The 21,063-nt window shown below is 45.0% G+C and overlaps 1 protein-coding gene and 1 long non-coding RNA gene across 3 annotated transcripts; both read left to right on the forward strand.

Annotated features, from left to right (window-relative positions):
* The first annotated feature begins 55 nt into the window (after positions 1-55).
* mrtfba (myocardin related transcription factor Ba) lies at positions 56-18,771 on the forward strand. 2 transcript variants are annotated; one of them, XM_052070453.1, is made up of 16 exons: positions 56-348; positions 7,473-7,724; positions 9,394-9,459; positions 9,611-9,666; positions 9,785-9,860; positions 10,049-10,210; positions 10,331-10,497; positions 10,584-10,727; positions 10,818-11,065; positions 11,428-11,593; positions 12,390-13,454; positions 13,561-13,716; positions 13,819-13,965; positions 14,284-14,418; positions 14,561-14,621; positions 15,095-18,771. In XM_052070453.1, the coding sequence occupies exons 2-16, from the start codon at positions 7,574-7,576 to the stop codon at positions 15,607-15,609; spliced, it is 3,315 nt and encodes a 1,104-aa protein (XP_051926413.1). In that variant the 5' UTR covers positions 56-348; positions 7,473-7,573; the 3' UTR covers positions 15,610-18,771. The 2 variants fall into 2 exon arrangements, with proteins under 2 accessions (XP_051926413.1, XP_051926414.1); XM_052070454.1 differs by having other exon boundaries at positions 13,561-13,683.
* Positions 18,772-19,190: 419 nt separating this feature from the next.
* Positions 19,191-21,018, forward strand: LOC127603891 (uncharacterized). Its single transcript, XR_007963153.1, has 3 exons — positions 19,191-20,559; positions 20,634-20,737; positions 20,849-21,018. It is a non-coding gene; the product is annotated as an uncharacterized LOC127603891 (long non-coding RNA).
* Positions 21,019-21,063: the final 45 nt, after the last annotated feature.

Genomic DNA, 21,063 nt, shown 5'->3' on the forward strand with positions numbered 1-21,063 from the left:
GTTGTCACTTGGAGACGAAAGTGAGATACTGTACTGTATTCCGAACGTATGTCCAGTGTCGGTGTTGACCAGCAAGGGAAACGTTGGCGACGCCCCACGACTACCGACGACCTCCTGCTCTTGCGACCACGCCCACCTCCCCACCCCCTTCCCGTCCGGCTGCGTCATGACGTCACCCTGCATCAGCACCCACGGAGCAGTCGCAGCCATTTTACTCGGCCAAATAAACTTCAGTCTCATTGCCGGAGGGCAGCAAAACATCACAGAGGACAAGCCTCTTGTCACCAACGAATCTATCACCATGACCGCCAAGTCGGATACTTCGGACTTTCTGGTGTTGCCCATTTGGTAAGTTCCGTTCACCATGGCGGCGTCTTGTTTTTAGCATGTTAGCTCGTTGGAACGCTAGCCCAAAAATGCAAAGCGAGCGAGACACGCTCATCGAGAAAGCCACGTAACTATTGCAAGGGTTTACACCTTAAAAGCGTTGATGCACAGTGAGAATCGGCCGTTGTTTTTCTCATCAGTGTTAAAAACGACGAAACAACGGAGGAGTGTTTATAGTGTTTGATACTATGGGGAACTCACCTGTCAGATTGAAAGTGTCTGCTGCGCCCCACACCCACCGGCCTTCTCCTCCACTAAAACATCGTGACCAAAGGAATGTCATTCACAATATCACACGAATATCATGAAGTTATTGCCATTAGTCTACTTAGGAGTTCATATGCTTGCAACGAATCTCTTCAATTGGCTTGCGCTCACAATCTAAAAGGTCTAAAAAAAAAACACATGATGTATGCTCTGCCATCCCGCTGCCTGTCATCATATGTCGTTTGCAACGATAAATCAATTCACCCAGTATGTAAAGTTGGATAATTTCCCATGGCACACCTGGTCCCAGCTCAGTAGTTGGGAATCATGACTTTACCTCGACAAACGGCACCACTGGCCTCATTTATTCATAATACAGTATGTCATATCCAAATATGAGTCATATCATTAGGTACACCTACACTAGCTTCACGGAAAAAAAGCATATTCCTCATGATTGTGATTCGTGTTTGTGTAGTCTTTAAAACTGTTACTCCTGTAAATGGGTTGTGATCATTAATCTAGACTTGATAAAGCCCGATGTTTTGTTAACTGCTTTTGCATTGGATACCGTTAAGTGTAATATGCGCAGACCAAAAGCGATGTGGCTTGTGCTTGGAATTTTCTACAAAACATGTCATGATTACTCTACATGCCCCTAAAATCTTTGAAAACACGTATGATTTTTTACTCTATTTTTCTCTCTCACTGATTGAGTTTTTTAGGGCAAGTAACACCATTTGAAATGTCACAGTAATTTTGAGGCGTGGACTTCAGGAAAACGGCAGAATTTCTCGCCCCACGAGTTTCGAAGTATATATTTTTAACTGAAACATGTCAGCCAGTTGGAGAAGGGCTTCGCTGCATCGCAGATGAAACGGGAGAGCCGAGACGATATGTTGAGAAATCCATCATTACGAAATTAGGAAGCGACATGAAATTTGCGTTGTTGCCAGACAACAAACAGCAAACTGGTTGTGTTGGATGTTGGAAATGTCTCCCTAATCATTAAAATGACAATGAAAACAGTTAACAACCACATTGTAGTTGCCATATTGATAAGGTCGAGCCAGGCTCCTTGCTTTTGTTTTTTTCTTCTTTCTTTTTGTTTGTACTTTACAGCAGTCTGGATCCTCTTTAGAACTATTCAGAATTTCATAGTTGAGTTGTTGGTACTACTACAGACATCTGTTTGGGTTTTGTTTTCGGGGGAGAGGGGGCATGAGTCACGCTTGGTGTAATGGTTCACTTGACTAACTCCTCTGCATGTGTTCTATTCCGACTAATTGATGGTGTGAATCTAAATTTCAAAGGCTGTGCCTCGGTACATTCTCTGTGGTTGATTGCTAACCATTCCAATATGAAGTCGCACCTTCAGTTCCCTGTGACCGTGAATAGTTAAGCCCTTATGGATGGATGAAAGTGACTACAATGTGATCGAAGTCGTGCAAATGAGAGACAAAACCAAGTCTGTCTTCGCCGCATGATCTTATCACGCTCTTAATTGATCTGTAGAAGGGAAGTGATGCCTCGGCAAATCTAGACACTGAGTCATGCACGCCGTCAGGATGTAGCGGCCACGTGTTGAAAAGTGCGCATCACCTTCCACATGCGTGCGCATGGGTGGATGGCAAAGCCATCATCCCTGCCCGTGTTTTGATTCCAGCCGCCAAGTGAAGTGATGACTGAACAGAAAGTTCGTTCAAATACCTCAAATGTTGACGCCTCGATTCCCATCACTCCCCAGCATTGAGGTGGAACCTTTAATTTAGTGGCACGTTGCGTATATGCTCTGTAGCACTGGTGTCAAACTCTAAGCCAGGGGGCCAGATCTGGCCTGCTGCCTCATTCTATGTGGCCCCCCGCCGAAAGAAAATAATTTGTGTGAACTTGTTCGATCCCTGCTAAAAATGTGTGAAATTGTCATCTGTAATAAATTACATTGAGATTTTGCAATAATTTTGTTACCCCTACAAGTAATCATGCTGCGATAATGCGATTAAACATGTTTGTGTTGTGTCTGAGGGAAGACCTAACTCAAAAATGGCCCGCGACAAAAATGAGTTTGACACCCCTGCTTTATAGAGACCATAAAAGAAATATACAATAATTTTTGGAGGGGTCTTACTTTTTACCTATATGCTTTAAACACAACACCCAATGAAATAAATCAATGTACAGTATTTGAACATGCAATAAAAAATGCATAGACAACTCTCTGTATTCTAGATGTCTTCCATCCGTGAGAATCTGATATTTTAAGAGGTGGAGCCGAGTGGAGTGACACGTGACGTGGCAAACTTGGAGGAGGTTGGACAGTTGTGTGTTTGTGTCAATACCGATTTGAATACATTTTTCGACATTCACATAAAAAAGGAAAACAAAGGATAATTCGGTAATTGTGGCCCATTCAAAACAGATATTCATCCTTTTCTGGGGGTAAAATATCTACGGAAAATAATGCAAAATAATTGAACTCGCTTGTTTTGTGACAAGACTGTTCCGTTCTGTGCTGCAGGATTTGGTTCGACCAGTCTTTGAACCTATTTTGCCGAGCCAATTTGAAATGATTGACACATTGGTGCTTCTTTAGTCAACGAGTCAGCGGCAGTGTCGAAAGTTAACCAGTGATGTCATGTGAAAACAATAAAATCTTGATGACAAGTTGCAACAGATTCATTTCACGTTCCCATCGCACCAACAATTTAATCCTTGTTGACGCATTGGAATCTTTGTGATTGATGGCACCCGAACGGAGCTATCTCGAGATTCCCTCACTCCGCAAATGTGTGATGCCGATTCCCAAATGCTTCGGAATCAGGTCATGGTTTTTTTTTATTGTTGTTGTTTTTGTTTTTGTCGTTGGGCCATTCCTTAGCTACCATTTCCAGCGCGCAAAGCCAGCCAGGAAGGAAGCGGCAGCACACGTGCGAGGGAGTCTGTGAGAAAAGAGCAGGCCGCGGCGAAATGAGTCCCAACTTCCAAGTGATGACATCACCGCTCGGCTTATCTCTGGATGAAAGCAAACGTTTTTCTTGGACCAGATCGAGTCTATTTGGGGCCCTTGAACAGCAAACTCTCAGGGAATCTGGCACGGAGGGATGATCGTACTCGCGCGACGATGTGCACGTGAATTTAGTACCGGTACCTATTAATATATGATAAAATACAATCCACTATCGTTTGCAAGAGGATCTGTGATCTTATTTATAAAACATGTACAGCGTAGAGTTGGCAGACGTGAGTTTTGAACTTCTTTTTACCGCTTACTCCATCGGGTTCACTCTTTCATGCTGGCCCAATGGTTAATGTTTTATTTTCGTTGTTTACGGACCGCATGTTTAAAATGAACTTTGAATCGATGACTTCGTCCTTAGCAACAAAGTGTCATTTGCCATTTGTTTTCTTCTAACTTTCTGTTTTGGACGGAGGCCACATCACTATTACAGTTGGTGCCACGTTAGCGTTTAAACGAAGACATCTGTTAAGTGCAAGTTGTGTGTGCGCGCGGACCCACGCGCAAGCTTGCACTTGGGTTGTAATTTATCGGTGGAAATTGACGCAACCGTTGCTATTTGTAATAACGAACCCTTTCGACCTCCTCTTGTCGTCGCACCAAGACTGTGGGGTCAGTGAACTTTTTGTTCCGCGAATCATGGTAAAACAACACATGTATTTGGTTTGTTCAAAATAGATGTCCAAAACGTTGCAAAATACTGGATGGTGTTGTTTTCATTAAGGATGGAAAATTACTAGTATTGTGTTTATTTAAAAATATATACAGTATATAAATAAAAATTCCAGTCATCACTCTCATAGGTGAATGAAATCATTTTGGAGTCAGTCGATTGGATGGAATGAATTATTCATTCAATGCATCGAAAGAACAGCATGAGTTATGGGAAGTTGAGTTGCAGCCATGTTTTTGTGCAACTTCTGTGGCTAGTGTTGTTGTCCAGTATAGTTGATTTCGGTCATGTCACTCAAAACAAATGCGCATACATTTGACACTGCCTGTGTAGTTGGAATGTTTACTCTTCACCGGCATGTGTCAGTCATGACAACTATGTGTCCCTTTCTCTCTTTTGCATTCTCTCACAGAGTGAGTTTGTTTTGTGGGGGGTTTCCTCTAGCCATTTTTCCATTTCTAACACCAAAACCATGCCCCTTTCCGTTGATATTTCATAGCTGTCACTTATAGAATCAAATGTTTTAGTTAAAGTCAGTTTTTTTTTTGTTTAGTATTTTTTTTCTACGCGACCAACATGAGTCTGTGGTCAGCTGGGAATACCGCATAGAAACGTCTGCTTGGACAAAGGCATTAAACGGTAACGTAAATTTCAGTTGTGCATCTCAAATCAAATGTTTCGTAACCAAGCACATTTGCGGAAAAGCTCTTTGAGTGGTTTGTGTGTGTGTGTGTGTGTGTCCCGATCATCGATTTTGTATTCCGAGAGTCTCTTCACCCAGACGGCTGTGTGGCTCTCGTGTTCAGTTCCGTCGAGCCACAGCCTTTGTCCCAAAGCGAGCTTCCCTTTGTCATTCCCCACATCCTCGCTTCATTCAGACACCTTGAAGTGGTGGTACTCATCCTGCATTCGATTGAAGCTTCTTTCAACAGAGATATAAACACGTATATCATAAATCCTTGAACTAAGAAGGGCCATTTATATAAATCTTGAAATGCAAATCTGGTATCTGTCGTGATAAACACCTTGGAGGGGGGGGGGGTCTTCCCTCCCCCCTCCGCCCATCAGGTGTGTCACCACGGCCTGACGTTACTGACAAGGGAAAGAAGCCAAAGACTTTTAGAGTCTCCTTCTCTTCCGGTCCTCTTCTACTTGACTCATTCAGTACCAGCCAATTCTGGACCAAGTCTGAAAAGACGTTTAAAAACGTCTTTGGGAGTGAATGAGTTAAGGTAGGCACTTACAGTCATAACAGCAATAATATGCTTATTAAAAATAAAAGCGCATTAAAAATAAAAATAGAAGCTCATTAAAAATAAAAGCGCATCATTACATACTCACCGCATAAATCTTGTCATCCAGAAACACAATCTTCCATTAAGGTTGATAACTTTATACTTTGGCATGTGCGAAGTCTGTGAAACTGACACCGCAACCAAGTAAACTTTACTCTTACCATTACTTGTGTTACTTGTTGGCTGTAAATGGACAACAACCTTTTGCTGGTCCCCTTGAGGGGAAACACAATGTTATATTGAGCATGGGACAGTCTTGGTCTGAGCTGTAACCATACTTGCACAAAATGTCACTGAGGGGGCTGCATCCCAAAAAAAAAACCAAACCCAGCCATTGGGAGACTGAAGCATGGGAACCCAGCTGGCACCTCCCCAATTTCTTGTTCCAATATTCATATTTTGGTCTGTAGCAGAACATGGAACCAGCCAAATGCCAGTTACCAGGCCAAGTCATCACGCGGCTGCCAAAGTCTGTAAAAGCTCTCACTGTTGCATTTGAAGTGCACTAGTCATATTCTACAGCAGAAGCACGGTGAGGATGCTGTCATTCCAAATCTTCGAAATCCAATTTCCAGAATGAGGAGTAAAATTGCTTTTGTGTCATTTTGGTGGGTTTTTTTTCCAACTTTCACAATAGATTTACAAATACCTTTTCGTGTTTCGTTTGTTTGCCATTGGACATGTTGCTTATTTCATAATGCCATCTAGAGTAGTCATATGTTAGAGCTTGTTTGGACAATAGCTCCAAAATATGAGGTTACTCAGCACCTAAAAAATGCTACTCATGCACCTTTTAACCACCTTCGAACTGAATTTACAATACTGACACCAGACAGACCACATTTTCCGTTTGTGAAATTGATTCTTGAAACACGGCAAATTCAGGATTGTTGTTACCATTGAAAGGGGTCCAAATCTCCTACGACTCAATTTTATCAAATAGCATAGTAGTCTAAGTAACACATAATCCTTGTATTGCTTTGGCCTTGGCATAAAAACATCACACAGTGTCGCAATATTTTAGGTGATTAACGGAATCGGATTCCAAAAAACGGCAAATGCCGACCCGTGAATATGTCGGAGCTTACAGCCTTAATTTACCGTATTTTCCGCAGTATAAGGTGCTTCGGATTACAAACCGCATCTTCAGTGAATGGCCTGCTGTTTTCATGTATAGGGCGCACTGCATAATTAGGCGTATAGAATAGATGCTACTATAGTGGCTGCGGTTACATTGCGCATCCACCAGATGTAGCTATGCTAAAGGAATACAATATAACACAGCTGCAGAAAGTGTAGAAAATACCGTACTTTTTTTTTTTAGCTGACAGAAGGGGTACCAGCTATGGTCTGCTGCTGCTGCCAAGTTTTGCTTTGTTTGAGTTACTTTGTCTTTTCATCAAATTGAGAAATCAACATATCCACCCAGGTTCCGAAGCTACTCACGCAGTCTTTTTCTCTTTTTGTTGTTGTTTGGAAGCATTACCTAGCAGCAACCTTCAATTTCAATCATGAGCCCGTGTTTTGACCACCTATTTCAGTTTCTCGCTTGTATTCTCGTGGTACTTTGGGACCTACGGGAAGACTTGACAGCGTCCATGTGAACGTAACCAACAGTAACATCAAGATGGTCCCGAGGAGTAAGAGGTCTTGGAGGTCCTGGAATGGAACGATGTTTGCAAAGGCACTGCTAGATAAATAAATGGCATGCATGTTTTAAGCAAACAGGCTGTCATCTACTTATTAAGTCCCCGTTGGGAAGCTTAACCCTTTCAGGGACTGCGGTTACAACAGTGGACAGTTTATCATGTTATCAGGTTACAGCGTGCAGGAAATGGTTTGTTTTGCAACCCAAAATGTCTTATTCTTTCCCCTTATCCTTGGCTTCTCACAGGTAGCAACCCCACTTGGCCCGAAAGACGGTGACCTATCATACATACTTGCTGCTTGCCCCGGACACTCTCGGACATCCTCGATTTCTCTCCTGAAGGCAGGATGGAGCCGCAGGCTTCCCGGGAGCTTCTCGGGGCAGATGGGATGTGTTTGCTGGTGCCAAGTCCCCAGAGTGAAGCAGTGACGCATGAGATGGAGGAGTTGTCACTGCAGCCCACCCAGAATCTGCCGCCGCTCAATGAACGCAAAAACGGTGAGTTGACTAACCGACTTTGTCTACGTATGGACGGAATCATGAAGTGGGCCAATAAGTTGAAAGACTGCAGGCAAAAATTGAGAGTCGATGATGCAAAGCCCAAGCTTGCATCTCAATCAACACGTGTTTATCAAGGGAATGCAACGTTTTAATGTCGGAAAAATCTGTGTGGGAGCCGATGTCATATATGGTTGCTGAGGTCTGCAGGAGAGCTCGGTGAAATTTGGCTGTGGAAAAGTTCATGTGGAATGTCAACGGTCGTCATGGCCACTCATCATCTGGGCTTTTGTTTCCCCTCTAGTGAGAACACGCGCACTTCATACTTTCCAGCCTATTATCCATCGCGAAGCATTTGGGCAACCACAGAGCCCCTTTTAAAATATTGCCTTAAACATTAAAATTGAGATCGCATCAGTTGCACTGAGCATGCGGTTGCAGGAAGTGGGAGGGGGAGATGAGGTGCTCCTCTGAGCAGAGTACACAGTCCCTCTGGGTTTGTTTTGGCAAAGATTGAGGCCGTGTTAATTTGACTCACACACTCTTGGAGATTAAAATTAATATCTGCTTTGTTTTGTGCATTTGCTGTGCTATTTACAACCAGTCACCCTAAATAGAAAATCCCTTCACAATTCATTCGAAGGCACAACCTGCCACTTGTTATTGTTTTTGTCTGCATCAACGGCTCATCCAGCCCCGGTTGCGGCACAGCTCGTCACGTGTTTGTCGAGGTGAGGTGAGCAGGCCTTTTCATTTGAAGTGTCTGTGAATCACCCAAACCAAATGCGACCCTGCGTGCCATGCTTAATTGCAGTCACAATGGCCTATTATTTGCGGTCGAAATATCCCCTGCAGCGCATTGATGCAGGGGTCTGTATTTTTACGCAGACGCGGTTGCAAGGCAAAAGAAAAAAAAGAGAGAGAGCTTGTGTGTGTGGTTGAGAATTTCTCCATTGCGAGACTAATAAAGGATTTCTTATCGTTTCACATAAGTTAGCATGACAGTCAAGGTGACGCCAGTGTTAGCAAACTGGATCGAACACAATGATTTCAACGGGTCCCGTTCTCGCTGTAGCACACACCCCGTCGGGCTGCTCCCAACCGCTGTTGTATTCTGCTAAAAATACACGCCCTATCTATTTCTGACGTAGGGCTCCTTAGACTTCACCAAGCTGAGCAGATCAAGCTGTGCAGGAAGCGTCCCATTTAATTTTCAACTTTAGGCAGAAAAAAATCAGTTGCGGGCCTTTTTCTACTATAAGCACCAAGAAAAATGTAAGCCTATAAAAACTATAGACAGTTTTTTTTTGGATATGTATAATTTATTCTTTTTTCAAAAGCAGGAATTCACTTTGAGTGTTCCACCAAAAAGACGATATTAAAACTACATATTGTAGCGATGGTGTGACCGCACACTTCCCAGCATGCTTTGCAGCGCGCCTCGTAATAGCTCTTTATAATGCTTTGTGTGAGTGTGTCTGTGATGTCTTTGACAATTCCAGAAAAATGAATTTTCCAGATTTAGGGACTGATGGACACTATTGTCAGTTTCGTCCTACCGCCCAGGACCACAGTATCATGTTGGTTCGTGTCAGTTTGACTGCTGTCTCTTTGAGGTGTGTGGCCTTATTTTTTTATTTCCAATTATTTGTGTGTTTTATTTTCCCAGTCTTGCAGTTGAGACTTCAACAAAGACGAACTCGGGAGCAGTTGGTGGATCAGGGCATCATGCCACGTGAGTAATGGCACTTGTCAGTTGCGCATCACTCTATGGCGTATGTGTCGGCGTGGGAGCTTACCCGATACTGTCAACTCTTCTAGTTTGCGTGTTTGGTGGGGGCTCATGGTTAAGCGGAGAATGTTTAACCCAAATGTGTTTTGTTTAGCCCTGAAAAGCCCGGCTGCGTTCCATGGGCAGATTCGCAGCTTGGAGAGAGCCAGGGTATGAAAATCAATTGAGACTCACCCCCCCCCCCCCCTCCAAAAAAAAAAAAAAGAAGAAGAAGTGTATCGAGTATTTTCAAATCAGGAGTTTGTTTTCTGTTGGTGTGACTTCTCAGACTGAAAATTTTCTGAAGCATAAGATCCGCAGTCGTCCAGAGAGATCAGAACTGGTCAGGATGCACATTTTACAAGGCAAGTATAGTTTCCATTTTGTATTTATGTTTGGTAGTCTCATTCCTCACCTCCCCTTTCCATGACAAAATGTCTCCCCTGATCTCCATAAATACACATTTGATAGTAAATAGATGCCCCCCCCCCCCCTAAAATATATTTCCGCATTTTGATGGATGTATACTTGACGAGTGATGCATTATCCTCAGAGACTGGAGCCGAGCCGTCACTCCAGGCCACCCAAATGAAGCTGAAAAGAGCCCGGCTGGCGGACAACCTGAATGAGAAAATAGCCCAAAGACCCGGTCCCATGGAGCTGGTTGAGAAGAACATCTTGCCTGTGGATTCGAACCTTAAAGAGGCCATCATAGGTGAGACAGGAAATAGTGGCAAATAGCATAGGTGGGGCTAATATTTATAACATAACTCAACAGATAACTGGAACTATGCTGCTCGGTGACACTTGTCTCGTCCTGGTTTCATGTTAATAGGTCAGGTGAACTATCCCAAGGTCATGGATGAGGACAGCAGTGAAGCCTTGTCCCCGGAGCAGCCCGCCAGCCAAGAGTCTCAGAGCTCTATGCCCTCACCCGGGGACATCAAATCCCCAGAAATTCCCTCGCCGGCCCCACCTCCTTCAGGCCCCCCCGTATTGAAGGTCAGATCGATAAATAGCAATGTCGCTGTCAGACCAAAAAAGTCCCAACGTTGAAAATGAATCTGTACTTTTATCAAATTCATCAGTCCCCCCTAGCTGCCACACAATCCACTACAGACTCGATGAGGGTGGTCACTACTAATGAGCAGACTACAAGCCGCCCGGTCATTTCTCACGCTCAACCAGTCACTACAAGCACTCCCTGCAAGCCTGGCCCAACATTGGTGAAGGTAAGTATCATCAAGTTTGCTTCACCGCTTGTGTTTTGAGCTGATTCAGCACAATTTGACATTTGGGAAACCTCCCCTACCGCCCCACAGCAAAGCCAGCACAAACTGCCTTCTGAGAAGATTCGCAGTAAGAAAAGCAAAGACGCCAAGCCAAGAGTGAAAAAGCTGAAGTACCACCAGTACGTTCCACCGGACCAGAAACAGGAGCCCAGCGAGGCCCCAATGGACTCCTCCTATGCCCGACTTCTACAGCAACAACAGCTGTTCCTCCAACTGCAGATACTCAGCCAGCAACAGCAACACTACAACTATCAAACTATATTACCAGCCCCACTCAAGTATGTTTATGAAATAAGCAACAACAACAACAAAAATCACAAACACTTTGTATCACTCTGTCACGGGCTAGACTATAATCCTCCGGTTTTCATAAGTGTCAAAACTGCTCCACTTCCTTCAAAGAGTCTTTTAAGCTTTTATTTCTGCGGCAGGAATATTTATGACTGTCAGGGGATGGCTACACAGCTGCTTTTCGCATTAGTGTCTAAAAATGGAGCGATTGATGAGAAACCGGGTTCTGATTTTTTTGGGGGGAGGGGTTCAACTGCTCTCGTTTTTCTGTGTTTTATCCTATTTCAATATTTCAAATTGTAATGTTTGCTCTGATATCAATAGCTGTTATTTTTTCCATCTCCTGTAGACCGGTGGCAGAAGGCCAAAGCAGCAACGCCGGCGGTATACCGGCCTCCATTGTGGTTTCTTTACCCACTGCACCTCCACTGCCCACTATGCCCTTAGCCCGACAGAACAACTCACTATCGAGCCGCAAGCCCGGAGTCTTGCCTGCAAACCTGGAGGAGATGAAGGTACTTGGATGAATTTTGAACTGCATGAAGCGACTACCCGGGAACGCGCCACTTGGAGAGCGTGCCAAGGACATTTGAAATCCTGTTCTCGTTACAGCTGGGGCTGATATCAAAGTAAGCTGGATAAAGACAGGAAGCTGTGTAGCTACGGCGGATACTGCCGAATCTTTTTCGATTTGGTTATTGTAGGTGGCAATGGTAGATTATATAGGACACATTGGACCAGGGTTCAAATCTAGTCATGAACGGTCCACAGACAAGACACTTCTCGCTGTATGCTATTTCCCTGACTCTACTCATCCCAATTTCGGGTAAAAACACGCAGTTTGCGTGAGGAAACAGGTGTAAAACAAAATCTGTGTCAAATATCATCGCTGTGGCGTTGACGAGGAAAAACACATTTCCTGGCTGTTATATCAACTTTTTACCCTTAGAGGGTGCTAATAGACTGAAACAATCAGGAGTCGTCGCAGTACAGTACAACTGAGTTTTATTGTAGCCCGCAAATGTATGTGTGAATGGCGTAACATGAAACTTGACTGCAAAATATTTGGCTTGACCAAGATGCAGGTTAGCACCAGACTGGTTTTCAATCGCAAGACACATCCAAACACGCAACACAGTCTTCATTTAACCTTTAATGAGTGTTTTGAGAAATTGGACGCATGGATGGCTCTCATTGTTTTTCCGGGTATCGAGATTAGAAAGATGAGAAATAAATTAAGAACATCCAAAGGATGCTAATACCGTCAGCCCATTTATATTTCCCTCTTACTCCTCATGATTTCTGTTCTAGGTAGCCGAACTCAAACTGGAGCTCAAGCTGCGCGGCCTCCCCGTCTCAGGAACTAAAACCGATCTGATCGAAAGGCTGAAGCCCTTCCAAGATCTACCCAGCTCCACAGCTCCCGCCACTTGTCCCACACCCGTTCCTACCACTCTGACCGCCATCCCCATGGAGACTACCACGACCAGCCCCGCCGTTGTCCATCCACCCATGAAGGGAGCTTCTGAGAACATGAGCGCCACACCCCCAGTGTCCCCTGTCCCTACTGATCCATTCACCCTCCACCAGGATGCCGGCATGTCCGAAGTTCAACCCGAAATGCAGTTGGCGTATTCTGGCTCAAGAGGGCCCGGATCCTCGCCTCTCTCTGATTTGAGAGTACCTGAGAAGGACAGGAGGCTTCATGAGAAGCAGCGACAGATTGAAGAGTTGATGAGGAAGCTTGAGCAGGAGCAGAAGTTGGTGGAGGAGCTCAAGATGCAGCTGGAGGTAGAGAAGAGAAGTCAGAGCAGCTGTACCACCAACGTTCCATCACTAGCTTCCAAGCTCACCACTGTTTCATGTTCAATTAGCCCCGTTTCAACAATCCTGAACGCCAACGCTGTAAAACCAGAGAAAACGGTCTTGACAAACTGCTCTCCAGTTTCCTTTCCGAGCTCGATGCTGGGCTCCCAGACTCTCACATCCCCACAGCAAACTACGGTCAAATTGGAGGACGTGACTCTTTCTTCTGGAAAGCCAATTCAGCTTCAACCCCAAACTCGGCTTCTCACCCAAAACAAGGACCAAGTAAGCACTAGCCCACAGCTCCTCTACCATTCCCAGAGAAGTCCCAAACTTAAGACCCAGCCGCAGTCCCAACCTACCACCCCCAATCTGCAGCAGTTCTTCATCAGCCATCCCGCGGGGATGTCCCAGGTGCTCGGTCAACCGCAGACCTTGTTAACCACATCTGGACAGACTCCGACTCTGCTGACGACAAGTGGCCAGACTGGAACTCAGATCCTGCTCCCTGTGTCACTGCCCAACAATGCCACCGCCATCCAGCTGCCAAGCGCCACTGTCAGCCTGCAGGTAAGGCCACAATGGCCGTTTGTTTTGGAAGCCCCGATCTAATTTTGCGTTCCTTTCCTCACGAGTCACTCCAGCAAACTAAACATGTTTTTTCTCGTGATCTCAGCCTGTCCTTCAGGCTACTGTCTCAAATCCGGGCCTCGTCCAGACCTCCATTCCTCAGCCTCGGAGCACCAAAATGGAAACGTCCCCGAAGCAGCAGTTGGCCAACCACAACTCATTGCTGCAGGTTCGCCACGCCACACAACAAGATGCAAGACAAGTATTGCAGAGACATTTTTTTCTCCCTCCCATCTTGTGTCAGTTGAAATTTACAGGTCAAATTCTGCGAGACTCGAAATGCTGTTCTTAATGATACTTGCAGACTTTGACATTGCGCAATAATACGACTGACGCGGAGAAGCATCCTAGGCCTGAGATAAATCCTCAGTGTTTCCTGGGGAGCTCCCCAGACAGAAGGGCCTCTCCTCGGACTTCTCCCAACCACGTCTCGAATGGGCCACTGAATAAGGTAACTCCAGTTGTCTGACTTTTGTGCGCTCCCTGGAAGCCCTTGTTTATTATTTAAGTACCTAAACATGAAGGACCTTCATAACTTTATGGCATTAGAGGAAACCTGGCGGTTAGGATAGAGCCCTGCCCCTGGTGAATCCCCCCCCCCTCTCCCTCCCCCCAAAAAAGCCTTACAACACTGCTTTCAATGATTTCACAAAATTCAGTGGACATAGCACGGTGTCAAAATTTGTGTGTGACTCTTTGACTTGTGTCGTTTTCATTCTTAGCATTATGGGATTACGGCGATAATTCAGTTTGTTTTTCCTTTTTCAAGCCTTCCTCTCCGCAGCCGACCTTCATCCTCCAGCCTGCGTCTCTTCTTTCCCAGCCTCCCAAGACACGGGAGCCTCCTCGCTATGAGGACGCTGTCAAACAGAGCCGCAACCTGCATGTCAACAACGCGTCACAGGTTAGCCCCCCTCCACCTCCCCCTCCGTAAACAGACACACGCACACTATTCACACCATGCTTGAGAGATTAAACCACTGTCAAGCCCCCTCCTCCCCCCAAACACACAGACAAAAATAAACATACTGTATCTGTCTTTGCAGGTTGCCATGGCGACCAGTCAGCAGATGGATGACTTGTTTGACATTCTCATACAGAGTGGAGGTAAGAGGGCAGTTAGGGCGTATTCACACCAGAAAAGCCCTTTCGCCCACTTGTTTGTTTGCGACCAAAAACGGACGGACTTCTCCCCCGAATAACATGATATAACATTGCCGAAAACACACGTCCAATGTTTGTGCACTGTATTAAAAGAATTGAAATGACTCGACAAATCTAACATTGGCTGAAAACGTTTATGTTCAGAATCTCAGTCGTTAACGTGTGTGAAATGTGCGCTTGTATGCTTTGCTTCCTCACACCCTGGACTTGAGGTGCTTCCCTCCATTGAGTCAAGCGACACCCTTGCTCACAACATACGCAATTACACTTTCTAAAAAACTTTCTTTGCCGTTAACCTTTATAATCATTTTATCCAATACGGTGCTGTCCCCCCCCCCCCAAACGTAACTGGAAAATGCCATCTTGGTTCATGATGTTTTCTGCTCTCCCCTGTGCCCCATTTGACCACCCTTTAGAAATCACTCCATTCATCCAGCATGACCCTCCACTGTCTCTCAACAAGACTCACCCAGTCACAGCCAACATCACCACCCTTCCAGTCAACACCGTCCTCTCCAGGCACCCTCCCCAGATCCAGGTGGCCCCCCCTCCAACCTTGAGTCCGGCCATCGACCCCAGCCTGGCCAACCTCTGCTCGCTGGCCACCGATAACCAGCTCGAGGCCTTCCTGGAGAGGACGCTGGCCGACGCGCCGGCGGCCTCCGACCCTCGCACCCGGGGCTTGATGGAGGAGCTGCAGGCGCAGCTGATGGACCATCAGCCCTACTCGCCCATGGACACATCCGACCTGTCCTTCTGCGACCCCTCCTCTCCCCCTACCTCGCTCAATATCGGCCTCCCTGACCCGACACTAGACAACATGGAATGGCTGGACCTCACCATGCCACCGGTTCCCGGTGGGGCACTCACGCCGCTCGGGATCCCGACGGATTTCCTGGACACGCATGACCTGCAACTGCACTGGGACTGAGGAGTGAAGACGAGAAGAGCGAGGGTTGAGTAGCAAAGAGCCAACTGGAAGAAAGAGGGATGAATAGGAGAGCATTCACGAAACACAGCCACTGTACAGGCAGTGCACTGATTTGCACAGCTTTCATTGATGATGTCACTTGTATGGCGATTGGAGGGGGAGGGGTAAAGAAGGGATAACGATTGTTTGGAGCAGCAAAAAAGAGGTGGAACCAAAGGAATTCTAGTAGCAAGGACTTTTTGTATGTACAGGTTGTCCGCAATCTCCAGGCCTGGCTCATGTCCAGTGGTACTGACGGATGCTGTTCAAAAATGAGGTCGTTCTAACACAAGGAGAAGTAAAATTGGATGATACTGACCACTCCACTCCCTTCCATTACTTCAAGCTGTGGGAAGGATCAGGCCGATCCATCCCATCCTGTATGTTTGTCCATTTATCAAATGTGACTTGTTACACTGTCATGGCGCTGACGAACCGATTGAAGTGGACGCAGGACTCTATGGAGAGCCGATTGAGCTAATACCCCCCCCCCCCCAACCCCACCCCTGATAACCAGTTTAACCCTTTCATGCGCCAGGAATGACAAGCTGATAACATGATAGGCTGTCCACTGTCGTAACCGCTGCCCCTGAAATGGTTAAGGTCAATCCAGCACACCATTTTATTTATTTTTTCCCCTCCCAATAAATGATCAAAAGGCTTTCCATAAGGATGCTCCTGTGACCACGTGGGAGCTATGCACTAAAGAGGCACCTTGTCGGTCGCCTCAAAATTACGCTTCAAAACTACGCTAATGTGAACTCTACATATCACCAGTTGTCCGAAAACGATTTTACAAGACGAGATTTCTTATCGGGTCTTTTTGTTTTGAATGTATTCTGCAACGATGATGAATTAAGATTTTGTTTTTTTTTTGGGCACATAACGCCGGCAGCTTTTGTGACGAACAAATAGGGAAAGGGAACAAACAATGACACGCTTCCAGTCGGTGTGGCTGAAGATGCATCAGTGTTCAGAGACGTTGACTTCCGTATCTTAACTGTCCTGCAGTATCATTACACTTTGTGAGTGTGTGTGTGTGTGTGTGTCAGGAGTATGAATACTGTGGTATCTCTAAAGTTGACCTCAGTGATGGTGGTTGACTTCTGAATTATTTCCATTTTAAAACCACTTTCCCATTGGACACGTTAGCAATTGGATTCGCTTGTCCCTGAGTCCAAACTTAAATTATCGTGACAGGAGTGTTAAAAAAAAAAAAGACAATATATATGTTGATATATTATTAGCTTTTTCTCCTCCCACAAGCTTTTAAACGTGACAAAAAAATGATCACCTGTTCCCACATCTCACACACAGTTCTGTAAATGCAGTCAGGGACAAACCACGCTTGCTTCAACACCAAAATATTCGACCAAAATATATAATTTCCTCTGATAGCTTAATGCTAATTTAGGATCTGAAATGCCATAAATGGGCTTATGGATTAGCATTGATGTTTTGTAATTGTAAACCTTCAAACAATTGCTAGTTGAACACGCTGGGCAGCAACAGACAAGACAACATTTGTGTTCATGTGCCTAAGAGGAGATTCTCTTCACATTTCGGGCTTACAACTTTGCTGTGGGCTTTTGTAATTATTAATGTGACTTATAATTGTCCTGTTTTATTATTGTACCGTCGTCATCCCACTTTGGTCATCACCCGCACTCTTCTGTGGTGTCATTCCGCAAATGCCAAAGACAAATCAACACCTTTTTTTTTTTAATGCATAAATGCTGATCACAATTGTCAGATTCTTTTTTTTTTAACTTGAGGTTCCGCTGCACAAAACAATGAGACCGAGCTGGTCAGGAAGAACAAACGGTTGTAAAGTCGCGCCGCTGTGGCGTGTGCCAGTGAGTTGCATGCGCTTTGTGCGTCGTCTTTTCCGTCTCCCGTGTGCATGACCGTTCTCGAAGTATTGTTGCGAGAACAAAATGTGCTACCATGATCAAATCGATGAGTCAAGTAACAAAAGGCTTCCAACAACTGTTTTCTTGACTGTTTAGGGTGCAAACATGTCCTGAAACCCTGAGAGGTGCCAGCAAAGAGGGCTCTGAAACCTTGTCTGCGTCATATCTCAAATTTGAGCATCTCTTGTCCACGTTTTCACTTCACGCTTAGTTTTCAACTTAAATGCTAGAAATGGTGTATCGGGCTTGATTTATACTCCCGAATTTCGGTTTAATTTTTTTTTACTGTATATTTCCATCTCTTTCAAAAACGCATATCGGATAAGGCTGACGGATCAAAACGAATCGTGCCACTTGAGTCTTCAAATCGGAGTTTGTCATTTGTCCCAAACAGTGCAAATACATTTTATGGCCTAAGGACACAAATCAGAATGGCGTATTTCATGTCAGTACTGTAGCGGCACAGTGACGCAGTGTATGTGCACAAAAGCCAACAATACCTGAGCCAAACTCTAAACTTTCAAAACCCGTTTGTCCAACATCTGTGCACCAACAAAATATTAAGTTGTAGAGAGTTTTGTATAGATATGTAAAAGTAAGCTCTGTATTGTCAAGCCAACTTTTTCTTTTGTTTCCACATTGCTGAGTGTTAGTGTTAAATCATTTTGATATGTTTATTTTTTTTTTCTTTCTATGTTCTGTCATTTCGGATATCTGCCGCAGTCACGCAGGCGATCCGAGTGTCACTGGCCAGTTGAGGACAGCTCATACTGTAGTGATTACGGCTGCTCCTTTTCTCGATGTACTGTAATGTTAATGCAGATTTTCGTATTAACACACTCAGAATGACTTCAGATCAAAACTCTTGTCAAACCGCCCCCTCTTGTAGACTGCGAGGTTTATCGCCATGGTAAAGTTTGGAAATTTTCACGGTGTAGTGACAATATTCTGCGCGCGGGAAAATGAAGCACAAGTGAGCTTCTGGCCCTTCTGCAGCCGATCCCTTGATTGAAGCTTCCAGTCGTCCTTCTCCCATTGCCTTTTGTTGTTCGTATGCCATACGTTTTGCACATGATGTACATATTTCTATACAGTAGATGTAATGCATATTTTTATACGTGTGACATCCACGGGCTCTCTCTATTTTGTAAATACTACAAAAAAGGTTGTATGCCTTTTATGTGACAATAAAAATTTGGTGTACTACGAACGGTTCATTATCATCTCAGAGGTTGCCTTTGACTACCGGTAACTGTTTTTTGACTTAACATTGTACCGGAAATGCTTCACAAAAACAAACAAGATATCCTATTTAAAAGACAAAATAACCACCAGTCATAGAATCATGAGTCATATAACTCGAATAACATCGTCATAAAAGGAGTGACTTCGAGTTCGCACCTTGAGTCACTCATGTGTCGTTTAGATTTTACACCAGATGCTTTTCCTGATGCAATCCACCAGTCTTTAATCCGGGCTTGGTTCTGATAGTGGATGGAATCGTGTAGAGGGCTTGCCAAGAGACTGGGTTCGAGGCTGCCGTTTGCCATGATCGCAATCCAAAATCAACTTTCTGTTACTCACTCTGCAGATTGGATCATAATATTAGAAATATATTGGTCGAGCTCTCCCTCTCTTTGAGAGATTCATTGTGTGTCTCTCTCTCAGAGAGAGAGTGATCGATAGAGATAAGTCAGCTCTCAGACTGCTCTGATCTGAAATTGCTAACTGTGTCTCAAGAACAAATGGCAATGACCTGTGGGATTCCACAGGGGTCAATTCCGGATCCCCAATATTGTTCAACGTGTACATGCTTGCTTTAGGTCAGCTGAAAGGCAGCTATGAAGCGCAACCTTGTTGGCCACATTTAGAGTCATTCTGTCACTGCATTGAGTGTATTAGTGTGTTGGATAAATAACTTTCTCCAGCTAAACTCAGACAAAACTAAAATCATAGTCTGTTGGGTAACAGAGCAACAAAGAGAAAGTTTTATCAGTCACCTTGGGACTCTCAGTAAAACTTAATACCGGTAATCAAATTAGCAACCTAGCAGCAACATTCGACTGATACTTGAATATTAACAGCCACATTAAATCGACAACAGTGACCGCTCCTTTTTTACCATCTAACAACATTGCCCAAATCAAAATAATGGTTTGCAAACCTGACTTAAAAGGTAAAATAACAGTTACAGTAAAGTTTTTGTTTCATTGGAGGGTGAGCGGTGGACTTCACGCAACAAATTGTAGCATCCGCCATGTGCCTGTTCTTAGTCTTGAGTATAATTCAATATATCAGCCTTACAAGCAAGCTGATAATTGTCCTAAAACAAGACAGTGACTTCATTCATAAGTCCAGAAAGAAGTCCTAAAAGTCTTTAAAACCAACGTCGTCCTTCATACTTAAGAACAAAGTGCCCACGAGATTAGGAAAATGCATGCTTTCCTATAATTTGCTAACGACTTCCTAAAGACCGCAATGAACTAGTCAAATCCTGGTCAAGATGACTTCATCCCGATGTCCTTTCCTGTTTCCAGTGTTTTCCAAACAAACTGCTCATTTCCTCACGCCTCCTTGTGGTGGTCATTGCTAAAAATGATGCGGGTGTGTTGGAACGTGTTCAGTGAGGTTTTTATCTTCAGAACAAACCAGGCCCTCGCTTCCTAATAATTCATTGTTTGTCTGTGCCAGGGGTAAAGTTATTGCGCAAGCAGTTAACCTACTAGACCACCCACGCCAAACAATGATGGGGTCCCTAGCGCGAGCGCTCTTCAGGACCCCGTCCAAGGAGTCCAGGAAGAGGTGAGTACTCAGAAATACGGTTTGGTGCCCAAATAAACAGGCAGAACCCGTCCCGCCACCTGATGGCGGAGGAAGGCAACCCCCTCTTCCACCGGGGTGTACCTCAGCCACTGAGCCACATGGCAACAAGTATACCCACGCCTGCTCAGAACCTCCCTCTTTGGGCAACTCCAGAGCAGAACAGTGTCCACCACAGGTACCAGAGGCCCAGCAATGTGTCGTAATGAGCGTGACGATATGTCGTCAGAACTTCTGAACCTTGTACACCAGATCAGGCTCCTTCCCGGCCAGAGAAATGACATTGCACGTCCTGAGAGCCAGCTCTGCCTCCACCTAGCTCTCTGCTCACCGGACCTCTTTAGCCGCTCCCACAGGTGCGGGCCCATGGAAATTGAACTCCAAATTCATTCATCATCGGATGTCTACGAATCGTATTTTGTCTGATCGTTCACCTGGGATCTTTTCTCCATGGGTGCCCCTGCCAGGGTCACAAAGTCCCACACAACTCGGCTCCAAGGGGACACACCAACCTCCCCCTACCACGACAAGGTGATAGCTCAGGGAGGGGAGGGGTGTGTGTGTGTGGGGGGGGGGGTATTTTTATTTCTGTCTAATGTCAAAAACAATATGTCAGTGTTAACACTATCATTACATGTTCACACCTCATGAAGCCTTGTCTTGTGACCTCGTTGGGATACCT

Source organism: Hippocampus zosterae, chromosome 7 (assembly GCF_025434085.1).
Source record: "Hippocampus zosterae strain Florida chromosome 7, ASM2543408v3, whole genome shotgun sequence".
Lineage (NCBI taxonomy): Eukaryota > Metazoa > Chordata > Actinopteri > Syngnathiformes > Syngnathidae > Hippocampus > Hippocampus zosterae.

Excerpts from the sequence above, each read along its gene's own strand:
- mrtfba (XM_052070453.1), top strand. The coding sequence starts at position 7,574 with ATGGAGCCGCAGGCTTCCCGGGAGCTTCTCGGGGCAGATGGGATGTGT. Across the intron at positions 11,066-11,427 it reads ATATTACCAGCCCCACTCAA|ACCGGTGGCAGAAGGCCAAA; the intron begins GTATGTTTATGA and ends CATCTCCTGTAG. Across the intron at positions 11,594-12,389 it reads CAAACCTGGAGGAGATGAAG|GTAGCCGAACTCAAACTGGA; the intron begins GTACTTGGATGA and ends TTTCTGTTCTAG.